A 20,909-nucleotide genomic window follows, 5' to 3' on the forward strand; every position below is an offset into this window, starting at 1 on the left:
TTATGGGCCCTTTCACCCAACTCGTAATATTTTTGTCATGTTCTCATTAAATCTCACTCCACTCTATCAGTCTGCACAGCACTAAGTCTTGATTGCTTCAACTTTTAACAATTTTCTCTTCTCCTCATCTTTATGTACTTGAAATTCTTTCTCCAATTTCATTATTTCTTTATCTAATTGAGTAACTTCTTTCATATATTCCTTCTTTATTCTTAAAGTATAACTTATTATTTGACTTCTCAAATATGCCTTCATTGAATCCCATAATGCAAAATTACTCGCAACTGAATCCTTATTAGTATCTAGAAAAAATGTTATCTGTTGCCTCATAAAAATCACAAAATTCCATTTTCTTCAACAAAATAGTATTTAACCTCCATCTATAACATACCTTTTGTTCTTCTTCCAATGAAATAGACAAAATTAAAGGTGAATGATCTGATAAAACACGCGCTTGATATTCCACTCTTTGTGCCCTATATTGAAGTTGTGCAGAAATTAAAAACTTATCTATCTGCGAACATGTTTTAAATTTAAAAGAATAAAAAGAATAATCTCTTTCATTTGGGTGGATTTTTCTCCATATATTCACTAAATCCATATCTTTCATCAAATCTGTTACCATTTTTACTACCTTATTTTTCACCATTCAATCTCCTGATCTATCTCATTTAGGGTCTAAAGCAAAATTAAAATCCAGTCCCAATATAACTTTTCCCTTGACATTTGATGAATTCATAAAAACATCTTGCATAAATTTGCCATCATCTACATTTGGTGCATGCACATTCATTAAGGTCCATTGTTCTGAATAAATCTGACAATTGACTATAACGTATCTCCTGCTTCATCTATACTAATATCTAATATTTTAACTGGTAAATTTTTATTAATTAATATTGCTGTACCACTAGCCTTAGAATTAAAAGATGATGCTATTACTGTTCCTACCCAATCTCTTTTTTAATTTTTGATGTTCTGTTTCCGTCAAATGTTTCCTATAAAAAAGCTGTCTGTTTTAATTTTTTTCATATAAACTAATAATTTTTTCCACTTTAATATCCTATTAATATTAATACTAATAAAATTCAATTTATCAGCCATTTAAACTCTCATAAAACCCAATAACTGTCCACATTCCATCTCCACTCCTCCTACATCCACAATACAAACTAAATATTTCATAATACAATGATTAAATTTAGGTGTATTAAAGAGAAAAAAGAAAAGAACAGAAACACTACCCCCACCCCCCCAAAGGTGTACGTTAGTAACAGTGCGTCTTTATACCCCTGATCTATAGGAGTTGTGATCGAAAACACAACCTACCCACTAGATTCCCCAGAGGCCAGGCTCATACTCTCACCTACCTCCCCTGAAATTATACTAGCTCTTATGCCTATCTCTCAAATCTACTCAAACTTACAATGATCAATTCATTTTTATTTACACAGATCTATCGGGTAAAAACTGTCCTCTCTAATATTCTTTCTCCTCTTAAAACTTCAATCATTTCATTATACATCCCCAACTGCAGTCATTCCACTTCCTCTCTCACTTCAAATATCTCTCAGTTCTCGTCTCATTTTCTCAGGCAATGAATCTGCAAACACTTTCGCTTCATTGGGTTTGTAAAAAATCTATTTTTACTCTCAGGAACAAAAACTTTTAACACTGTTGGGTACCTTAAAACAAAAGTGTAACCTTGTTTCCATAGCACATTTTTCACAGTATTAAATTCTTTTTTTTTTAACAAATCAAAACTTATATCAGGGTAAAAGAAAATCTTATTATCATTATAAATCAATGGCGATTGTCTATCCTTTGCTTTCTTCGCAGCCAGCTCCAAGATCTTCTTCATAACAAAGCAACTTGATCAGAATCTTGATCTGGTTGTGGCTTAGGTCATAATGCTCGATGAGCTCTTTCAATCTCAATATCTCCTTGAAATTCAGTTACCCCCCCGAAGTTTGAGGAATCCAACGTTATAAAAATCTCTTCATACCTTGCCCTTCGTCGCCTTCTTTAAGTCCAACAATTTTTATATTATTTCTTCTACTAAAATTTTCTAACATATCGATTTTTTTAGTTAATTGTTCTTTAGTTGCAGCTACCTCAGCTTGAAACTTCTTCATTTGCTCTTTAACCTTTAATTTTTGTGTCCATCACTTCAAATTTTTGTTCCATTTGAGACAGCATTCTCTCCACCTTCTTCATTCAATTATACCCTCATTACATTGTTAACTGTAACAAAGTTTGCTGGATAGAATCCATATTCTTTTTCATTTCAGTTGTAGATATTTAAGAATCCTTTATTTTCTCCTGTTTTTTGGGTCCCGGGAGAAAAGAAAAAAAAACTTGTAGCAAGAGAACATAATCCCCATTTTAATAAATCATTTCAACATGTCCTCTTATGGTAGGCAAGCCATGGGCAGATCTTATAACAAAATCTTCAGCCTGAATATAATTGTTAAAGAAGACCTTCTGCTGATCTGTAATAAAAACTTTCAAAGTTGCTAGATATCGCAACACAAATCTATAACCGTTATCATATAAAGCCTTCTTAATCGGATTAAATTCCTTCCTCCTCTTCAAAAGAGCTTGACTCAGATCTGGATTTAAAAAAAAGATCTTGTCATCCTCATAATTCAAAGGGCAAAGTTTTCTCGTCCAAATATTTGTGGTATCCAATCTTGAAAAAAATGAATTACATCTTGACCTTCTTTATCTTCAGACATTCCAACAATTTTAAGATTATTCCTTCTACTATAATTTTCCAAAATATCAACCTTCTCCAACAATTTTTCATTCCTAGAAACCAAAGCATTAACAGAGTCCTCGTTAATGTTTGTTCTTTTTGCAATGCATTGAATCTCTTCATGGTCATCCTGAATTCTTCCTTCTAATTTATCGTTCTTTTGTGAAACATTATTTATTGATTTAGATAAATCAATTTTAACTTGTTGTATTTCTCTAGTTAAAAATTTTAAATTATTCTCCATTGCATTTGCAAATTATCAATTTTAGCCTCAATTTTATCCATTTTTTTTCTTAAATAACTGCCTTGCTTTTAAATTCTTCTTCTTCTGTAGTTGTGTCTTCATCTTCACTTGTAGAATCATCTTCCATACCAGGTTAAATCTTCCTATTCTAGCACACCTGAAGCACTGGACTGGCCCTTTAAAAGAGGCGAAGATATTTTTTCCTTTAATTTTTTCATCTACAGCAAGCATGCAGAAATAGTTTTCAGGACTGCACCATCTTTGCAAAGAGCCACAGGGATGGCTCTGTGAAATGATCCCGCTCCACGGCTGTCTCCAGCGGGTCCAAAAAGAACTCCAACAGCCGGCTTCATTGAAGAAGAAAACCTCTGACTTTTTCTTTTGGTGTAATTTTCAGAATTTTTTCTTTCTTCGGTGACATTGTAATTAAAGTTATCAGTATTTTAAAAAGACTTTAAATTAACTTTAATGATAAAAACTTTAATTCATTAGCATTTTTTTAAATTAAAATCCCTTGGAGTCGTAAGGGAGCGCTACATTCCCTACGGCAACATATGACATCCCCCTGTGGCACCACTATTGAGGGGAACTCTGCCAGGATGTGTCCAAGAGTGTTACAGAGTCCAGGTGGGGGGTAGGGGGGGGTGGGGTAGCTTGGCTTCCCTCAGAGGCAGAGTCTGAAAAGTTTTGGCATGCACCAAGCGCCGTCCCTTGAGTTTGGCCAGCAATGGACCCGAAGGAAAATGGCTCCCAAGAGTGGTTGCACCACTGCTACGAGGTTAAAGGTCCATGTAAAGCAGCTGTTGCCAAAACAAAGGGGGAATGCTGTGGGTCCTGAAAGTTCAAATGCAGGAGCTGTTTGGCTGCCCTCAGTGTTGGGCCCTGTTTGCCACAGCAGCTGTTGAGGCCTGCACGAGGTAGGATGCTTATCTTGGCACCTGTGTCGACCAGGAAACGCCTGCCTGACCATGAGTCGCAGATATAATGAAGGCTATCACATGGGCCAACTGTCACAGCCATCAACGATGGTTGGCAAGGGCATTTCCTGAAAACCCATAGGGTGGACAGCATCGATGGGCCTCCGCACCCCATCACTGGTGGTAGTAGCACAGCTCTCTCGGGATGTTCACTTGCCTCTCCACTGGCCTTGATCTCACCGGGGGCTGTTCATGGGGCTTATATGGTCTACAACGGTGCTAGTGTCCTTCTTTGTTCTCCAGAAACCACTGTTTTAATTGTACCTAATTGACTTGTTATGTGCACGATTTCATAACTCCAAAGGAAATGGGCCAATGACAATTTTTCTCAAGCAAAATATTTCAGTAACAATTGGGTCTAGAGCAGTGATTTTCAACCTTCCCTTCCCACTCACATACCACCTTAAGCAATCCCTTAATAATCACAGAGCATTTATAGCAGAGCGATTACATAAAGTGGTATTGAGTGGAAAGAAAAAGGTTGAGAACCACTGGTCCAAGTCCTTTGCATGCCCCCCCCCACCCCCCACCCCCACCAGTATTATGCATATTAGCAAGAATATAAAGAGAAATGAGCAAACAAAACAAGTGTTCAAGGGAGTGTGCCACTTTCTTCTGTACATAATAAGTCCCAAAGAGGATTGATAAATCTTTGTGCTGCCTTTTTGTTTTGAAAAGGAAGCTGAATAGATTTGAAAATGCATACACATCGAATAATATTTCAATCATTGAGAATATTGCTGTTAAAAGAACCAGGTATAACACACAGAAACTGTCTTGTCACTAATGCTATCACACTGACTTCACCACTTTGAATTTCTTAAGAGTTCTGACCGTTTGGCAAGTTCCAAGGCCAAGAGAGGCACAGCACAAATAAAACACAAGTAATTTTTTTAATGAACTTCTCTAAGCATGTTTAAGCAAGCATCTTGGAAAACCTTTCCTGGACCCAACATTAATGTAATTGTGAAGAAAGCACAGCAGTATCTCTACTTCCTCAGGAGTTTGTATGACATCAGAAACATTGGCAAACCTCCACAGTTGCGAAGTGCAAAGTGCGATGACCAGCTGCATCTCGGCCTGTGTGGGGATGCCAAACCTCTAAGTGGAGACCCTGCAAAAGGTAGTGGATACAGCCCAATACATCACAGGCAATACACTCCACAGCATTGAGAAAATCTACTTCGAATGCTGCCATCAGAGAGTAGCAGCAATCATCAAGGATTCGTACCATCTAAGACACACATGTCAAACTCTGGCCCGCAGGCCAAATTTGGCCCGCGATATAATTATATTTGGCCCGCAAGATCATTTCAAAAATGTATTAGAGGTTGCCCGCTGGCCGCCACGCCAGTATAGCGCATGCACAGCTAATACTATAAATCCCAGAATGCATTGGCGTCAGCCCGCTAATCGCCCCTACCTCCTCTGTTTACGTTGCAGGGTCTCACCGTGGACTCTGGTTTTGGGGCCTGGCCGGTGTCAGGGGAAGCCAAGGCCGCTTCCCAGCGCCCGGAACTGGAGGCCTCGGGCCTGACCTCGCCAGGACCGTTGCCCACTCCCCCTCCCTGCCGCAGGCCGACCCACGACTCACAGTGACGGGGCCGCTGATCCGCCGAGACGCCCCCACACTGTTGTGTTCCCTCGCCCACCCCCCCACCGCAGCGCGGCCTGGCCGGTGTCAGGGGAAGCCAAGGCCGCTTTCCAGCGCCCAGAACCGGAGGCCTCGCGCCTGACCTCGCCAGGACCGTTGCCCACTCCCCCTCCCTGCCGCAGGCCGACCCGCGACTCACGGTAACGGGGCCGCTGATCCGCTGAGATGCCGCCCTGCAGCGAGAGCCGATGCCCCCACACTGTCGTTGTCCAATCCGATCGCCCGCAAACCCCGCCCTCCCGCACACAGGCCTGAGTAAGTATTATGAACTTTAATATCAGGATAAAACGATCTTCCAATAGTTTCATGTCACAGTGATAAATATATTCCTGGTTAAAAATGGTCCTGCACCTGGATACAAGCTCATTAGGCACAAAACTTGAAAAGTGTGTAAATCAAAGGATATCTGTACCAATGGAAAAAGGGCATGGCAAATAACCCTGCTAGAGTTCATGCCCACAATCAGTCACCCATTTGATTGTTTCAGGAATCATGTTATTCTCCCACATTCTCAATAGCCCTCAGATTTTACTATTCGACAGCACACTAGCAACATTTGACAAATCCTCTATAGAGAAATATTATTTATTGAATATTTTATTTCTCATTTGTTAATGCTTCTGGAAAGAGTTTATCCAAAACTATTATTAAACATTTATTTTAATAAGAAAAAGTTTAACATTACATATGTTGAAAGAAGAGAAAACATGCAGATGTTGTTGAAAATTTTCAATAAATATTTAGTTCGGCCCTCGACTTAGTCCAAGTTTTTAATTTTGGCCCTCCGTGAATTTGAGTTTGACACCCCTGATCTAAGACATTCTCTGTTCTCGCTGCTGCCATCAGAAAAGAGGTATATGTGCCAAAAGACTCATTCCACCAGGTTCAGGAACAATTCCTAACCCTCCACCAGTCTCCTAGACAACAGTCTCAAAAGGCCCTTTCAAAGTGCTATGTAAATTTGGGTTAACTGGGCAATTTCTTCAGTTGATGACCCAGGTACATGGCTATTTGAAAGGGTCCCAGTGGGTCAACCCGGTCAAAACTCAACCAGGTTCCAGATCTACCTCAGAGGCAGTCAGGGAACCCAGAAAAACTTAACTGAGTGTACTTCTCCTGCAATTTGAAATGGGAAATGGCGGACCCGGTTACTCTGGTGATGTCAGCGCTTGCGTGTGTGCATCACAGGGAAATCCCTGGCTGGCTCAATGCAGGATTTTGTCGTGGTGCTGCCTCGACATGCCGCTTCCACGATCGGGGGTGGGAAAGTGCTGTAATGTGTCACTGCCGCACACAGGCAGGTGCCACGATATACTGCTGCCAGGAAATGGGAGGGGGAACGATGCTACCATGAACTGGGGGGAGGGGTGAGGGTTGCTTCTGTGCTTGGGGAGGGGTGTGTCGTGATATGCTGCTGCTGTGATCGGGGGTGGGGTGGGGTGATATGCCACTCCGGTTCGTGGTGACGTCTCAATGAGAGAGTGTGGGAGCGATGGCCATCTTCCTTATCCATAATCCTCCATGCCGTTGGAGTCACTGGCTTGGACAGAACAATTCCAGCAGTGTGGGGGATTATGGGTAAGGAAGACAGCCATTGCTCCCGCATTGAGCCATCACTGAGAACTGGAGGAGCACATCAAGGCACCCCCTCCCTCCAAATTGTGGCACCCATCCCTGTTTATGACAGCCCCCCATTTCCAGCAGCGGCATGTCGCAGCACACCCCCCCCCCCTTTGAAGCAGTGGCACATTGCTGCGGGCAGCGAATAACTGCCGGGAGTGGGGAGCAACTGACAGCCAGGAGCGGGTGGTGGGAGTACTCATGGCCAGGAGCGTGGGAGGGAGGGAGAGATGACTCACGGCCAGAACCGGGAGGGGGGGGGAAGGAGAGTTGCCACTGATAGCTGGGGTGGGGGGTGGGGGGAGGATTTAGGGGAACAGGTAGGTTTGGCTGCTATTTGGAAGATGCATGACCTAGTAATCTCATCCCAGTCCCAGGAGGGCTACCCGGATGCTACAATTTGAAAATGCCTAATCAGAGATTCACTTATAAATTCTTTCTTTGCATATTATTTATTGCAGTATATTTAATTATTTCTGAATGCACAATCAATTTCTTTACATTTCTTTCTTTGTGCATATTTCCCTCTTTTGTATCCATATCTTTTATCTTGAGTACAGTTTAGTTACCGATAAGTAGAAATCCAGTCTGGCCTGCAGGAAAAAGATTTTCAGGGCTGTATTTAATAAGTCAGTAATACCAGCTGGTGTTCACAGTTATACCCTGCAGGAAAGAAACTGAAGCAAAAGTATAGGCCATGCAGGAATGAAGTATTAATAATTCTTTCTGGATATTAACAGAATCAGCTGCAGACTTGCACTCTTTACAGAATTTCTTATTAATTGTTTTAGATAAAACTGATGACCTTTCGCACATTCCTGTCACTGCCTCCAGCCCGTTTTGATTTGGAAACAGTTGTTTTCAATGATTAAGCTTTCATTTTCTTTACTCTATTTTTACACGCTTCCCCTTCTGTGCGGATGGTTCAATGCCTGGATGTTGCAATCGTGAACAACAACAATCAAAGTGCAACTTATTACTAGCTTATGCATTGTCCTGCAACATATCTACCCCAGGTTTACTGACAAAGTGAGGTGAAGAAAGTGATCCATGATCACAGTTTTTAGTTTTCAACAACGGCACACATTTCCACAAAATGTCCCAAAGTTCCCCAACAGGAACGTGATTAAATAAAGTTCAACACTGATCCACATGAGAGAAAATTAGAAGCAGTAAACAAAGCTTGGGTCAAAGGGGTTGGTCTATTTGAGCACCATAAAGCATAAGTGGTACAAAGGTTTTCGATGGAAATTCCAGAATTGAGGACCAAGTGGCAGAAGCCTCTCAATTTCCGTTGCCATAAATTTGGCTTATTTTAAACTCTCCTCTCCAAATTTTAACTCGTGCTTATTAACCTACACTGGCACCTAGTCAGGCACTACATCAATTTTAAAATTTTTAAAAGTTTACATGATGCTTAATGCCCACCAGGCCTAATCCTCCTAATTCTAATCTAATATACATCACTGCAGTCAATGTCTTCAGATCATTGGGCATTAAACTGTGGAATTCCTTCCTCAACCTCCCCAGTTTTCTCTATGCTTGTTTACCCAAACATCTTGAGTGGATCTGTATCAACCTACGCTTGGCCATGGTGCTATTGAACACCATTATGTTGAAATTGTTATTGTGTAGGTTTTTACAGAACCTGAGCCCTAAGTCTTGCGTCCTGAGGTAAAGAAAAAGAGCTAGCGTTCTATAGGATCCTACCTCTTCTTCTTGCTAATAATCATGTCCATGGTTTGGAGTAATCGTCTTTCCAGTGCAAGGATATCACTCTCAGTTACATTCCTGGAGGGCAAGACAAAACACAGCAGAGGCATATATTAAAATCGGAATAAAATGAATCCAGTCAGTACATTAGCTTTTATCAACATAATTCATCACATATGATGTAACACTCCATGATTCTAGAACTGTGGAAAAACATTACAGTGGATAAAATGGAGACTGTTATTCCACTGACATATGGGTCATATATCAAAATTCCAAGTGTATATTATTGAAGAATCTTAAAGTATGCTCCCTTTTGAAAGAGCAATGCCAACAGTTCAAAGTCCCAACTATGTCCCTTCTTCCTGCAAATTTCCCCTTTAAGTATTCCTACAAATACATACCAGAGGTGTAGGTTAATGGGGTGTACATTGGGCAGCAGAAACTCATGGGCCAAAATGGTCTGTTACCTTGCTGTATATCTAAATTTAAAAATTAAAAGAAATATAAATTTTTTAAAAAAATTAAATTTAAGTGTCACTGTCTCAGAATTCAAGGACATTATCTTCTGCCTTCATCCCTTTAAGGGCTTGCTTCCAGTTTTTTTGTAAAGTGGAAATGATGAGGCATGTTGTGCTGGTTGCAGAGGGTGGTAGGGTGAAAATGGAAGACTGGGGTAAATCTATGTTAGTCCTGCCTGGGGAAACGGGGTGAGAGCCGAAGTGCAGGAAATAAAATATGGGTGAGGGCTCCAATATCCAGAACAGAGGGGAGAATGACATTTCCTGAAAAAGGACATTGCAGCTGTTCTGGAGGGGAAGACCTCATTGCATGTGGCAAATATGGAGAAACTGAGAAAAGGGATAGATTTTAAAGAACACCAGGATACTGTACCACAGACACAACATCACTTTAATCAGAAAGTTTGTCCATTAAAACATGTCAAGATGTCTCAAGGTGAAAGATACTATAAAAACTAAATCCCTTTTTTGCTATATCTTTGAAATTTGTGTAATATCTTTTTTTTCTGGAGGACCTGGATGACAATAGTTTGGCCATGTTGCCAAGGAAGGTTCTGCTGTACACCTTATATATCCTACCAATGACAACCCACAGGGTCCTGTGGCAGAGATCCAATCAAAATTTGTTCTGGATAGCTTTGAACTTCCAGACTTGCTGAAACTCTTCCTATCCAGACAGGTGGTGAAAACTACTGATCTGTGCCCCGTGTCCTTTGCACATGGGTTCCTTTCCCATTGACGAGAGCCTGACAGTCTTTAGCTGTGAATTTAAAGCTGTGCTTTTCAGTATGATATGTATTCAGAATTCAAGAAGTGTTCAGTGAGAAATGGGAATGGGCTCAAAATTCAGGGAGGTGCTCAGATTTGAGGGGAAGAAAAGAAAGAGGGTGGACTGACTACATTGCAAAGGCATGATTGGTGGCACTTGTTGGTCTATTCCAGGAATGAAATCCACATACTAAAGGATGGTATGAGGAAGCTTTACCAAAATTAATCATCTCACCTCAGGAAGTATGACATGTAGGTGTATGGGCAATTAACTGCACCAAACCCTGATAACAATGCCATTAATGTGACACCAATGACACCAACTCGGCTGATCAATTGCTCAATTGACAGAATCCCTGGTAGAGAGAAGGAAAACAAATCAATCATAGATACTTGTTCAAAATACAGATTTTTTTAAAATTTCAACCGGAAATTTCAAAATGATTTCTGAACATATTTTAAATTCTAAATTAAAAAGATATGCAGTAACATTAGTAAGAATAACATTAAAAACATTTAAGAAAGTGCTTCAGAAATAAATATGTGGTATTTGTCATTACTTTTAATGGAACACTATGATGTACTAAGGAAAGTATTTAGTCCCATATTCACAGTCACAACTGACTGCTCACGTAAGTAACCTCAGTTCTGCATTCGGATCTGTCAGAAGAAAAATGATATGCCTGGCCTTACAGCTGGAATTCTGTGGTAAACCTGTTACAGAATCAATTCTGAAAGTCTGTGGGAGTCAATAGCTTCAGGCGCTAGTGGTAGAGTTCATATTCCAAAGACCCAAATGAGTAGTCCAGGTCAACAGGAGAATCTTGGATTAGATTACTTTATTGTCATGTCTTCTTTCTTCTTTGGCTTGGCTTCGCGGACGAAGATTTATGGAGGGGGTAAAAAGTCCACGTCAGCTGCAGGCTCGTTTGTGGCTGACAAGTCCGATGCGGGACAGGCAGACACGGTTGCAGCGGTTGCATGGAAAAATTGGTTGGTTGGGGTTGGGTGTTGGGTTTTTCCTCCTTTGCCTTTTGTCAGTGAGGTGGGCTCTGCGGTCTTCTTCAAAGGAGGTTGCTGCCCGCCAAACTGTGAGGCGCCAAGATGCACGGTTTGAGGCGTTATCAGCCCACTGGCGGTGGTCAATGTGGCAGGCACCAAGAGATTTCTTTAGGCAGTCCTTGTACCTTTTCTTTGGTGCACCTCTGTCACGGTGGCCAGTGGAGAGCTCGCCATATAACACGATCTTGGGAAGGCGATGGTCCTCCATTCCGGAGACGTGACCCATCCAGCGCAGCTGGATCTTCACCAGCGTGGACTCGATGCTGTCGAGTACTAATGCACAAAATCCATTAAATTTTGCCTGCCTTAATGGCACACAAAGAGGCATCACTATCATTGCCAGGTGCCTCCAACACTAAGAGAAAGGGAAGCAAGAGAGGCCCTTGATAGACACTGAATGTCCGTGAATTCATCTCCAATGCTCCTACAGCCGCTTCAGCCACATGTCCTCCTGTCTGATCCACTGGCAAGCCTGAGCTCATAGATCTGAACCTCTGGTACAATCAGGAAGTTTTCAGCACCTGAAGTCCCTTCAGGAGCCCTTCTTCCTCTCAATATCCCTTTGTACCTGGTCCTGATAATTGGTTCCGGCAAATTAATCACCAGCAGCCCACGACTTCTATGGGACCTTCAGTTGCTGAACCATGCTAGTCCGATGACAATTTTTCCTTCCCTATAGGAAGACCTCCCAAGCTTCTCCCTCTCAGTGGGTGTTTGTTTCATGGCTCTGGTCTGCTGATCCTCCGGAACCTGCAACCTTTCGTTGTCCACAGCCAAGCAAGGGCGCTGCCATAGTGGGTACAAATCTCCATGGTTTCCAGATATTAAAAAATACTAGCCCATTTACCAGGCTATTTAATGCCTGTAAGGGGGCATAAGCATTATCACTGGGCAGTAGGACCCCGCAGAGGAGCCCTGTGTCTCAGCAGCAGTGCTCCCATCCAAAAGCTACTTTACAAATTAATAACCTATTAATTGTAATTTAATCACTACTTAATCCAACGTAACTACCTTTAAATAATTTTCTCCCAAATGACTCACACCCAGCTCATTACCAATTCAGCATTGCTGCAGACGATATAACCACATTTTCCAGCTTAAACACACAGCTCACTGTTCAATCACAATAGCCACACCAGCGCCACAACTTACAACTTTTTTCTCTCTTTGAAGATAAGATGGTTTGGAGCCAGAGGAAACTGCTGCACTTCAATGTGGGTGGCCACTGAAGAATGACCAGCAGCCAGGTTGATATCACAATTCCTCCCCATTTTCATTACATGACCATCAACCTACTCTTTTCTAACCTGCAAGCTGCATTTGGTGCAAACATTGTCTCTTTATTTTTATTCCTCACCGCGCTACAATCGAGTCCTTGCGCCTTCATCATTTCAGATATCCAATGGCAGCCAGGCCAGGTGATGCTCAATTTTCCACTTGCAGCCACCAGTAGAGATAATTTAGAGAACAGTAGAAAGGAGTTCAGAACAGCAAGACCCTAAGCACAAGCAGTAAAGGACAGCATAGGGCCAGCTCATTGGTGAGCACAGGGCATTCCCACAAGGTGCTCAAACAAGAATATTGATCAAAGAGCTCAAATGAGAGTAAGATTGAAAGCACAATAGAATTTTTGGGGTGGGCATACCCAATTAGCAGGTCTGTTTTGTGCTGCTTTTTGATTTACCATATTAAATTTCCCTAGTTACTTGACAGATAAAGTTATTTAGCAAGCTGTTCAGAGCCCAGTCCTATTTATGAAAGCTTCACTGTGCATTGGAAAAGCAGCCATCAATTTTGGATCATGAACAAAATGGGCTTGGCAAGAATGACAAATTAACAGGTCTGCATTCTTGCTACATTCCTGTACAGCAGTGCCTGGTAAAACTCAGCAATTTCCACCTTAATGTTGGAAGCCCTTCTTTGTACGTCATGGATGGAAAATAGCCTTTAATGTTACAGAAGCAAAGAGGCTATTCATCGCAGCACTCATCAAGCTCAGGCATGCCCACAAGATGAAAGAAGGTCTTATCCCCATGTTCAGGAGGCAATCACATCCAATAGATCATTAAGTTAGCCAAAGGTCCATTTAAGAATACCATAAATGGGATGTGAAAATTTTCAATGTGCTTTGGGAACCCAGATAATGGCAGAAATGAACAGTGAAATTGGTTGTGGGTAGGAATGAAACAATATGTCTATGAGGAACACAGGGACTTCACTGGTGGAGCAAGAGTTCGCTGACATTCATGCTGAAAAATGTACAATTAGATCCTGCTCACCTCAAGGGATTTTATAGCTGTGAGGAAATGTAAAAATAAGGCGATCTTTTAAAAATATCAATGACATTCTAGTAGATGTCAAACTGTAACCAGTGCCTCTGAACTACTGATGGTTTTGCATTAACCAACAATGCTTTCAATTAAGGAACATTCTCTTTTCAGAATTGGCTGCGGTTATCATCAGAAATGCAGCAGAAACTGCCTGCCCAGAATCTCCCCCAGAGGGAGGTGCCATTCAGACTGTTTAACATCCCAGAGAACAGAAGGTGACTGTGAGACACCTCCTGCCCATGTTAGCTTATTGACCAGCTGTCACCCTCATGTTAGTTTATTGACAGAGGAGATGTACTTTCTTTTTCATTTCTGTTTTTTATCCATAACTCTTTCTTCACAAACTTTTGAGTCTCTCTGACAGTTCTGCTTGAGACTTCCACTATATATTTTTCTGAGTTAGCAAGATTGAGATTCCCAAAAGAATTGCAAAGGACCTTAACTTGTTGGCCAAGCTCTGCCAGCAATAGGCTGGCTGTGCTCTGTTACTGGAGCTCATAGAGTTCAGTGGTGAAGAAGAGTTCCCAGACATGTGTGCTGATGAATCTACTCTTAGATCCTGCTTATTTCAAGAGATTTTACAGCCATGAGGAATATCGATGTTAGTAGTAATGCTATTAATCATTCAAAATGTTTTTTAAATGTTTAATAAGTTTTAAAATGTTTTAATCTTTAAAATGCTTTTGAGTTAGTGGCATAGCTGGGGGGTGCAGAGGGAGCGAACACATTTTTCAAAACTGGCGCCTTTTCACCTTGTCACTGATGATCAGTACATATCTGTTCACACTTCTCAAAAGCACAGAACTAACAACAAATCTTCAACAAATGAAATTAAAGTAATAATGAACATTCTTAAAGTACATTCCATTATTAACATTTGATACCAATTCCAGCCCAACATCTTATTGAAGTGCAAAATCAACCATAAGTGAGGTGTTTGTCAAAGGACCCCAGTGGAACTTTTGAAGTCCTTCTGAAAAGCAGTCACACGGTGAGCTGCGAGACGGGCAAGAGCGTTCAATTGGATGGCATCCCATGTTCCAACGGAACAGCAGGGAATTGTCTGTGAGATTCGATTGGGAGAAGGAGGTTCCCAGCACCAATGACACTAGTCCTGCCATCCCGTACAGAAATATAAAGGCAATCAAGGTGCTGGCAGCTCCCATTATTGAGGACTCCATTATTATCAAACCCATCAGTTGTGTGGCGTTCAATAAAGTGTAGCTAGCTTGTAAAAAACACCCTGAGAATAAAGTGTAGGCAGTCAAGGCAAGTACTGGATTCAGTGGTCAGCTGAAATATGATAGCTGAAGATTTACTGTTATCAAGACAAAACGAGCAATGTTGTTTTTTGGTGTTCCATTGCAAAAAAAGATTGCAATTTTCTCATGATATTTGAGCATGTGTAAGTGTGGTTGGTGGCAGTGGGGCAGAACATGGTTGTCTACTGCAGGTCTGTGGTCCTCGCGATTTATCCTGTGATGGGACCATGTCGTTGGGCAGCGAAACTGGACCATCCTGCCCGCTCTGCTCACCAAGCCTCCACCTCTGGCCACTCTCTTGTGGTTTTCCTTGGTCGCCTGTCGATGGTGCCCGCTAGGTGCAGCAGGCTATGAATGGGCAGAAGGATAGGATAGGGGATTAGAGAGAAAGAAGGGGTGGAAAATGTGAGCAGGATCAGTGAGAGGGCAGAGGGAAGGAAGATGGAGAGAAAGAGGATGTGGTAGGAGGGGTAAGGGGAGAGAGGCAGCAAAGAGTAGAGGGGAGAGGTGGAGGGAGGATATGAAAAGAAAGGAACAGAGCGAAAGGGTTGGATGGAGAAATGGAGGAAGGGGTGGGTGGGTTGGGAAGGGAGGAGAGTGAGACTTTAGATGGGAGAGAGGGGGAGGGCTTGGAGCAGAGGGGGAAAGATTCCTAATGATACCGAGCTTGGCTAAAATGAAGCCTAGTCGAAAGAGGCTGTTGTTGTAGTTGCTTTGTTAAATACAAAATAAAAATGTATTTTAAATTATTTGGTATGTCGTGGATGTACACACATTTATTTCTTTTGTGCGCTGGTTGCAAAACGTTTGCACGCAGCTGTGGTCGTGGTTCCTTTTTAATGTGTTTTTTCTCTCTCTCTCTCTCCCCCCCCCCCCCCCCCCCCCAATGCCAAAACCTGGCCATGCCACTGCTTGGAGTGCTTCAGAGTGCTAGGAACATCAAGATTAAAACAACTTGAAAGCTTTGATGGATGGTAAAGTTGGGGGAGTCCATACAAAGTTTTTCAAATGGTTCTTAAACAGGGTTTGTTATGATCCATGGCTTCACTACTTGAGTCTTACATGCTCTCAGCCACAGATTGTTCCACAGGGAATACACAAAGGTACATTTTCAGGTGCAGGTGTTAGGCTCCACACAGCAAAATCTGGGCCACCAAGGTAAATATAATTTTCTGTGGAGTGTTTAATTGATCAGACTGGGCTTTGAGATGCCACTCAATGTACAGGGTTGAGAGAGGCCCAAAATGCAGCTAAACCCTTCACAAGACTTGGTGAAAACTGTATGGCGAAAGGATGATAAACCTCTCATCAACACGCTACCTGTGAAAAGGAGATTAAGCTGCACTCACCATGTTTCGGGCTTAAAATGGGAAATGGATCTCCGAGTTTCCAGAAAAAGTAAATGAATGCCAACCAAACGACACATGCAAAGAGGAATCTTTTTTGCTGCACTGAAGAGAATAATCCAGTTATCACAGAATCACAGAAAAATGCAGCACAGGAGTTATTCGACTGAAGGTGCTCAACAAAAATACGTACATATAAATAAAATTTTCAAAAAAAAGGTCCTCAACAACTACTACAAATCATCCTGCTCTTTCTCAAGCCCTGCAAATATTCCAAGAGTCCCTTTGAAAGCTGCAACTGAATTTGCCTGCGGTGCGTTCTAGATCATTCTCATGTACTGTATGAAAATTTTCTCACCTCCCTCCAGTTCTTTTGTCTCTAATCTTATATTTGTGTAGCCAACAACCCTCTCATTAGATATTTTTTTTTCTCAATATCTACTATACCAAGACCATTTCTGCTTATCCTCTCCAATCCTGCTTTACTAGTTTCCCCTGGGTAACCAGTAGGTTTGAAAATATCACTCTACTGTAGATTCAGATTTAGTAATGGAATTGTCACTTTAATTTGCTCCACAAAGTACATGAAACATTACAACACAGTACAGGTCTTTTTGCCTGTGACCTATCTAGACCTATTCCACAACAATCTAACCCTTCCCAACTTCCCATGCATAACTCTCTATTTTAATTACATCCATGTGCTGATCTAAGGGTCTTTTGAATCTCCTTATTTTACCCGCCTCCACTACCACTCTCTGTGTTTAAAAAAAACTTACCTCTGACATCTCCCCTGAACTTTCCTCCACCTACCGTAAACTCGTGTCCTCTTATACAATAAAATCCCTACCACCTATTGGGATTGGTAGATGCCAGGTAAGTGAATTTTCTGGTTGCTTGAAATTGCGTGTTGCGGACTAACGGCGAGAGTCACCAATTTTAAACTTCCGTGTTTTTCACTTATTTATTTTCCACGATTTTTTTTGCCGGTTGTTTGAATCCTAAATAACAAGGGTTTCACTGTATTTGCTATTGTCATCCCAGTAAAAAAGGTGATGACTGTCCACTCTCTCTCTCATAATCTTATACACCTGTCATCCTTCATCTCTCCAAAGAGAAAATCCTTAGTTCTGACAATCTTGCTTCATAAGCCATTTTCTCCAATCCGGGCAATACCCTGATAACTCTCCTCTGCCCTCTCTTTGAAACACCTACATCCTTCCCCAAATCCCAAAACTTTTTCTGCTTTGTTGTGGATACTAGCACAAAATGGTCCATCTATAATCACAGGAAATATCTGAAAAGCTAAGTGATTAATATATAAATTTATAAATTCAGGAACTCACTGCCAAGTGGTGTTCATTTACAATTCTCATGCTTATTCTAGTACCTACCAATTTAAAATTCTGTTCCTTGTGATCAAATCCCGATATGGCCTCCCCCCTTTCTTTCTCTATTCCACAACATTCCAGGCTCTCTGAGCTTCTCCAATTCTAGCCTCTCGATCATTTCAGATTTTATTTACTCCACAACTTCAGCTGCTAAGGTCTGGGTGCAGAAACTTCTTTCTTAAGCCTCTTATTTCACCTTTAACAAACTTACCTCTAAAATGCAAAGCAGCATAGGGAACTTAAGATCCCTTTGACTACCAAAACACCTTTCAATCTCTCACGGTTTAAAAAAAACTCCACCATTTTGTTTTAAAATGAAAGTGCATGACTTTACATTTTTTCCACATTAATACCCTATCTCTTAAAGGTCAAAAGCAATAATCAGAATTAAACATTTTGGCTCCTTTACTGTTATAGTTGTTACAAACAGGCCGAGTACACAGCACAGTCAATTACTTACAAAGTCGAATGTTGCTGACCACAAAATAGCCAATATAGAAAGGGATGATAAAAATAAGTGCCACCAGTGTAACATATAAATTCAGCTTCCAATGAAAATATCTTGAGCTGGAAAGAGGCAAAACAATCAATCAGACTAAATTTATAAAAAATTGTATCTCACCAAAATGCTGATCATTAGCGGATGTATTAAGTAGCTCAACTTTTGTGTTGGTAATGTCTTTGCATTTTTACAATAAATTCCTAACTCAGCTTCTGCAATTAAAAATTAGGTTCTCCAAATTGTAATTAACCTAGTATCTCCATTGGCCAAGTGTCTAAAACAATGCAATCAAAGATATCAAAGCAGAAACTCTTGGTGCACTGGGCTCCAAAGCACTGAAGCACTTGCTTCTCTTCAGTAGACAGATCAAATAAAAACTCGGACTTGATCCAAACAAACTAGAAAGGATAACAATTCCCTGTATCTATTCCTTATAACAACATACACGGAGTAAGTTCAGACAGCCACAGTGCGTTTCCATTGAAAGGGAATTGTGTATGCATCATGTTACTTCTCTGGAGTTGCTTGGGAGGCTTCTTAACAACAAAATAGACATTACTTACTGATGCCTTCCACCATCTCAGGAAACTGTTCACACACACATATTCATACATCCCACAGTGGCACACTACAGTTACTACAGTCAGAAGGGTGTATTCTTATGCGGTTACAAAATAGTTCACATTATCCTGACTATATAACATCCCTCCTTCTCAAGATAAAAAAAAAATTAGTGTTCCTTATCACTTTCTTTCCATTGCAACTTAAGTAACTGAACTTGTACACTAGTTTATTTACACAACTATTTTTAAATAGTTCTTATCAATATCACACTGGCAGCAGTGTGTTGTTTCGCCATCTTGTGGATTTGGCTGCGACCATTGGGCTCTGTGTTGCTGGTAGCCGTGTTGATGATGTAGCTTGTTATGCTTCACCTGACAACTGCTGTGTTGATGTTTCGGTATTAGTGGTTGTGGTCACCTCACTTCATATTGGTGTTGCAGGCTTTGCTGGTATTAAAGCTTTCTGCTTCATCATATCTTGTGTCAGCCAGATGTGAATTCTGTTCCTCCTCAGCTGATTGCCAGAGTCTGTCTCGACAATATATGATCTTGGTGTCTCAGCTTCTCTGATGACCTTTTGTGGGGTCCATGTTTTCAACCTTGGCTCTTGAATAAGCACATGCTGCCCTCTGAAGAGTTCTGGCAAAGTTTGTTATAATGCTGATGTCCTTCTTCTCACACGTCAGCCAGTCTTCTGGTTTCCTCCTGGTCTTCTGGAGGGTGTATTTTGCTTGGCAGAATTATTTTATATCTCCTGCCATTTAGAAGTTCAGCCAGGGACTTCATGTCAGCCCTTAAAGGTGTTGCTCATAATGACAGAAGAGCTAGGTCTGGGTCTTCTTTTGTTTTGCAACACTTAACTAGTGTGTGTTTCACAGTTTGCACTTGTCTTTAAATGAACCCATGACCTTTGGGTTAGAATAGAAATGATGCAGTGATAACAAATCCATACTCTGTATCTAGCTTTCTGAATTTTTGTGATGTGAACTTTGTTCCATTGTCACATATTATTTGCTTGAGTACTCCTTGTTCAGCAAGGAGCGCTCTCATTTCTGAAGTGATAGTTGACACTCTCAGGTCTTTCACCCTTTTGACCAATGGAAACTTAGAGTAGTAACAGGCTACTATAAAATACCACTCTTAATTCTCAGTGAACAAGTCTGCATCCACTGAGTGCCATGCCCTGGCAGGTACTTCCATGGAAGTAATTTCTTCTTTTAGTTGTGTGTTTCTGTGGATCCTTTTCGATATCTTCTTGGTCTGGATCTCATAATTGACAGAGATCAACTGCAACTCTCTGTATAAAATTGCTGTTCCTCCTGCATCTACCACATAGAACGTTCAGAGGAGGTTCTTTCACTTATGTCTGCCATTAATCTTAGCTCTCCCTAGCTGCTAGATCATGGCCCCACCATAATTTCACTTTAATGTTTAATTTGCTATTTCCCATGCCCCATCTTTTGGATTGTAGTCGCGTGCTACTCGAAAGAAAGACACCTGCTGACCTGCTTGTGCAATCCATGGCTGAACCGCGATCTGAAATCTTGGCAAGGAGAAGGTCAGGGGCTTATTGTCTGTGAAGGCTGTAAAAGACCTGCCCTCGTGGAAGTATCTGAAGTGGTGGATAGCCAAGTACAGGGCCAGTACTCTCTGTTGAAAGTGCTGTATTTCAGTTCTGGAGACCACAGACGTTTGCTGAAGAAAGCTAGCGGCTGCCAACTTCCTTCGATCTGCTGCTCCAGAACTCAGGTGATTGCCATTCCCAAGGCATCTACTGTCAGGGATGCTGTCTGCCCTGGGATGTGCAAGAAGAGCGGCGCGTGCCAGGGCTTCCTTGCCCTTTACGAAGGCCTCTGCTGAATCCTTGTCCCATGTGATGTCCTTCGCAGGGCCACATGATCTGGGCAGCCAAGGGGATGAACCTCCGGTAGAAGTTGATCAGCCCCACAAACTCCTGTAGTCCCCTAGTCGTGCTGGGCCTGGGAAACTTCTGAATGGCCTCCACCTTGCTGGGTAGTGGTGTGGCTCCTTCCCTGGTTATCCTATGGCCCAGGAAGTCGATGGACTCCAACCTGAACTGGCATACAGCTGTGTCAATCGTCAGTCCAAACTCGCTCAGCCGGGTGTAGAGATTGCAGAGGTGCGTTAAGTGTTGTTGTTGGTCCCTACTTGCCACGAGGATGTCGTATAGGTAGATG

The 20,909-nt window shown here is 41.6% G+C and overlaps 1 protein-coding gene across 6 annotated transcripts in view; it reads right to left on the reverse strand.

Annotated features, from left to right (window-relative positions):
• LOC138739059 (Golgi pH regulator) overlaps nt 1–20,909 on the reverse strand; it is a 111,482-nt gene that overhangs the window by 68,944 nt on the left and 21,629 nt on the right. For 3 of the 6 annotated variants that reach the window (XM_069890471.1, XM_069890472.1, XM_069890473.1), the window contains exons 4-8: nt 18,107–18,213; nt 16,259–16,360; nt 10,491–10,611; nt 8,964–9,044; nt 392–476 (exon numbers count right to left, since the gene is read on the reverse strand). In XM_069890471.1, the coding sequence (XP_069746572.1) occupies nt 392–476; nt 8,964–9,044; nt 10,491–10,611; nt 16,259–16,360; nt 18,107–18,213 (496 nt within the window). Of the gene's footprint in view, nt 1–391; nt 477–7,822; nt 7,847–8,963; nt 9,045–10,490; nt 10,612–16,258; nt 16,361–18,106; nt 18,214–20,909 lie in introns of all 6 variants that reach the window. The other 3 variants (XM_069890474.1, XM_069890476.1, XM_069890475.1) reach the window with 3 other exon arrangements.

The sequence above is a fragment of the Narcine bancroftii genome, chromosome 7, assembly GCF_036971445.1.
Source record: "Narcine bancroftii isolate sNarBan1 chromosome 7, sNarBan1.hap1, whole genome shotgun sequence".
In the NCBI taxonomy this organism is placed as follows: Eukaryota; Metazoa; Chordata; class Chondrichthyes; order Torpediniformes; family Narcinidae; genus Narcine; species Narcine bancroftii.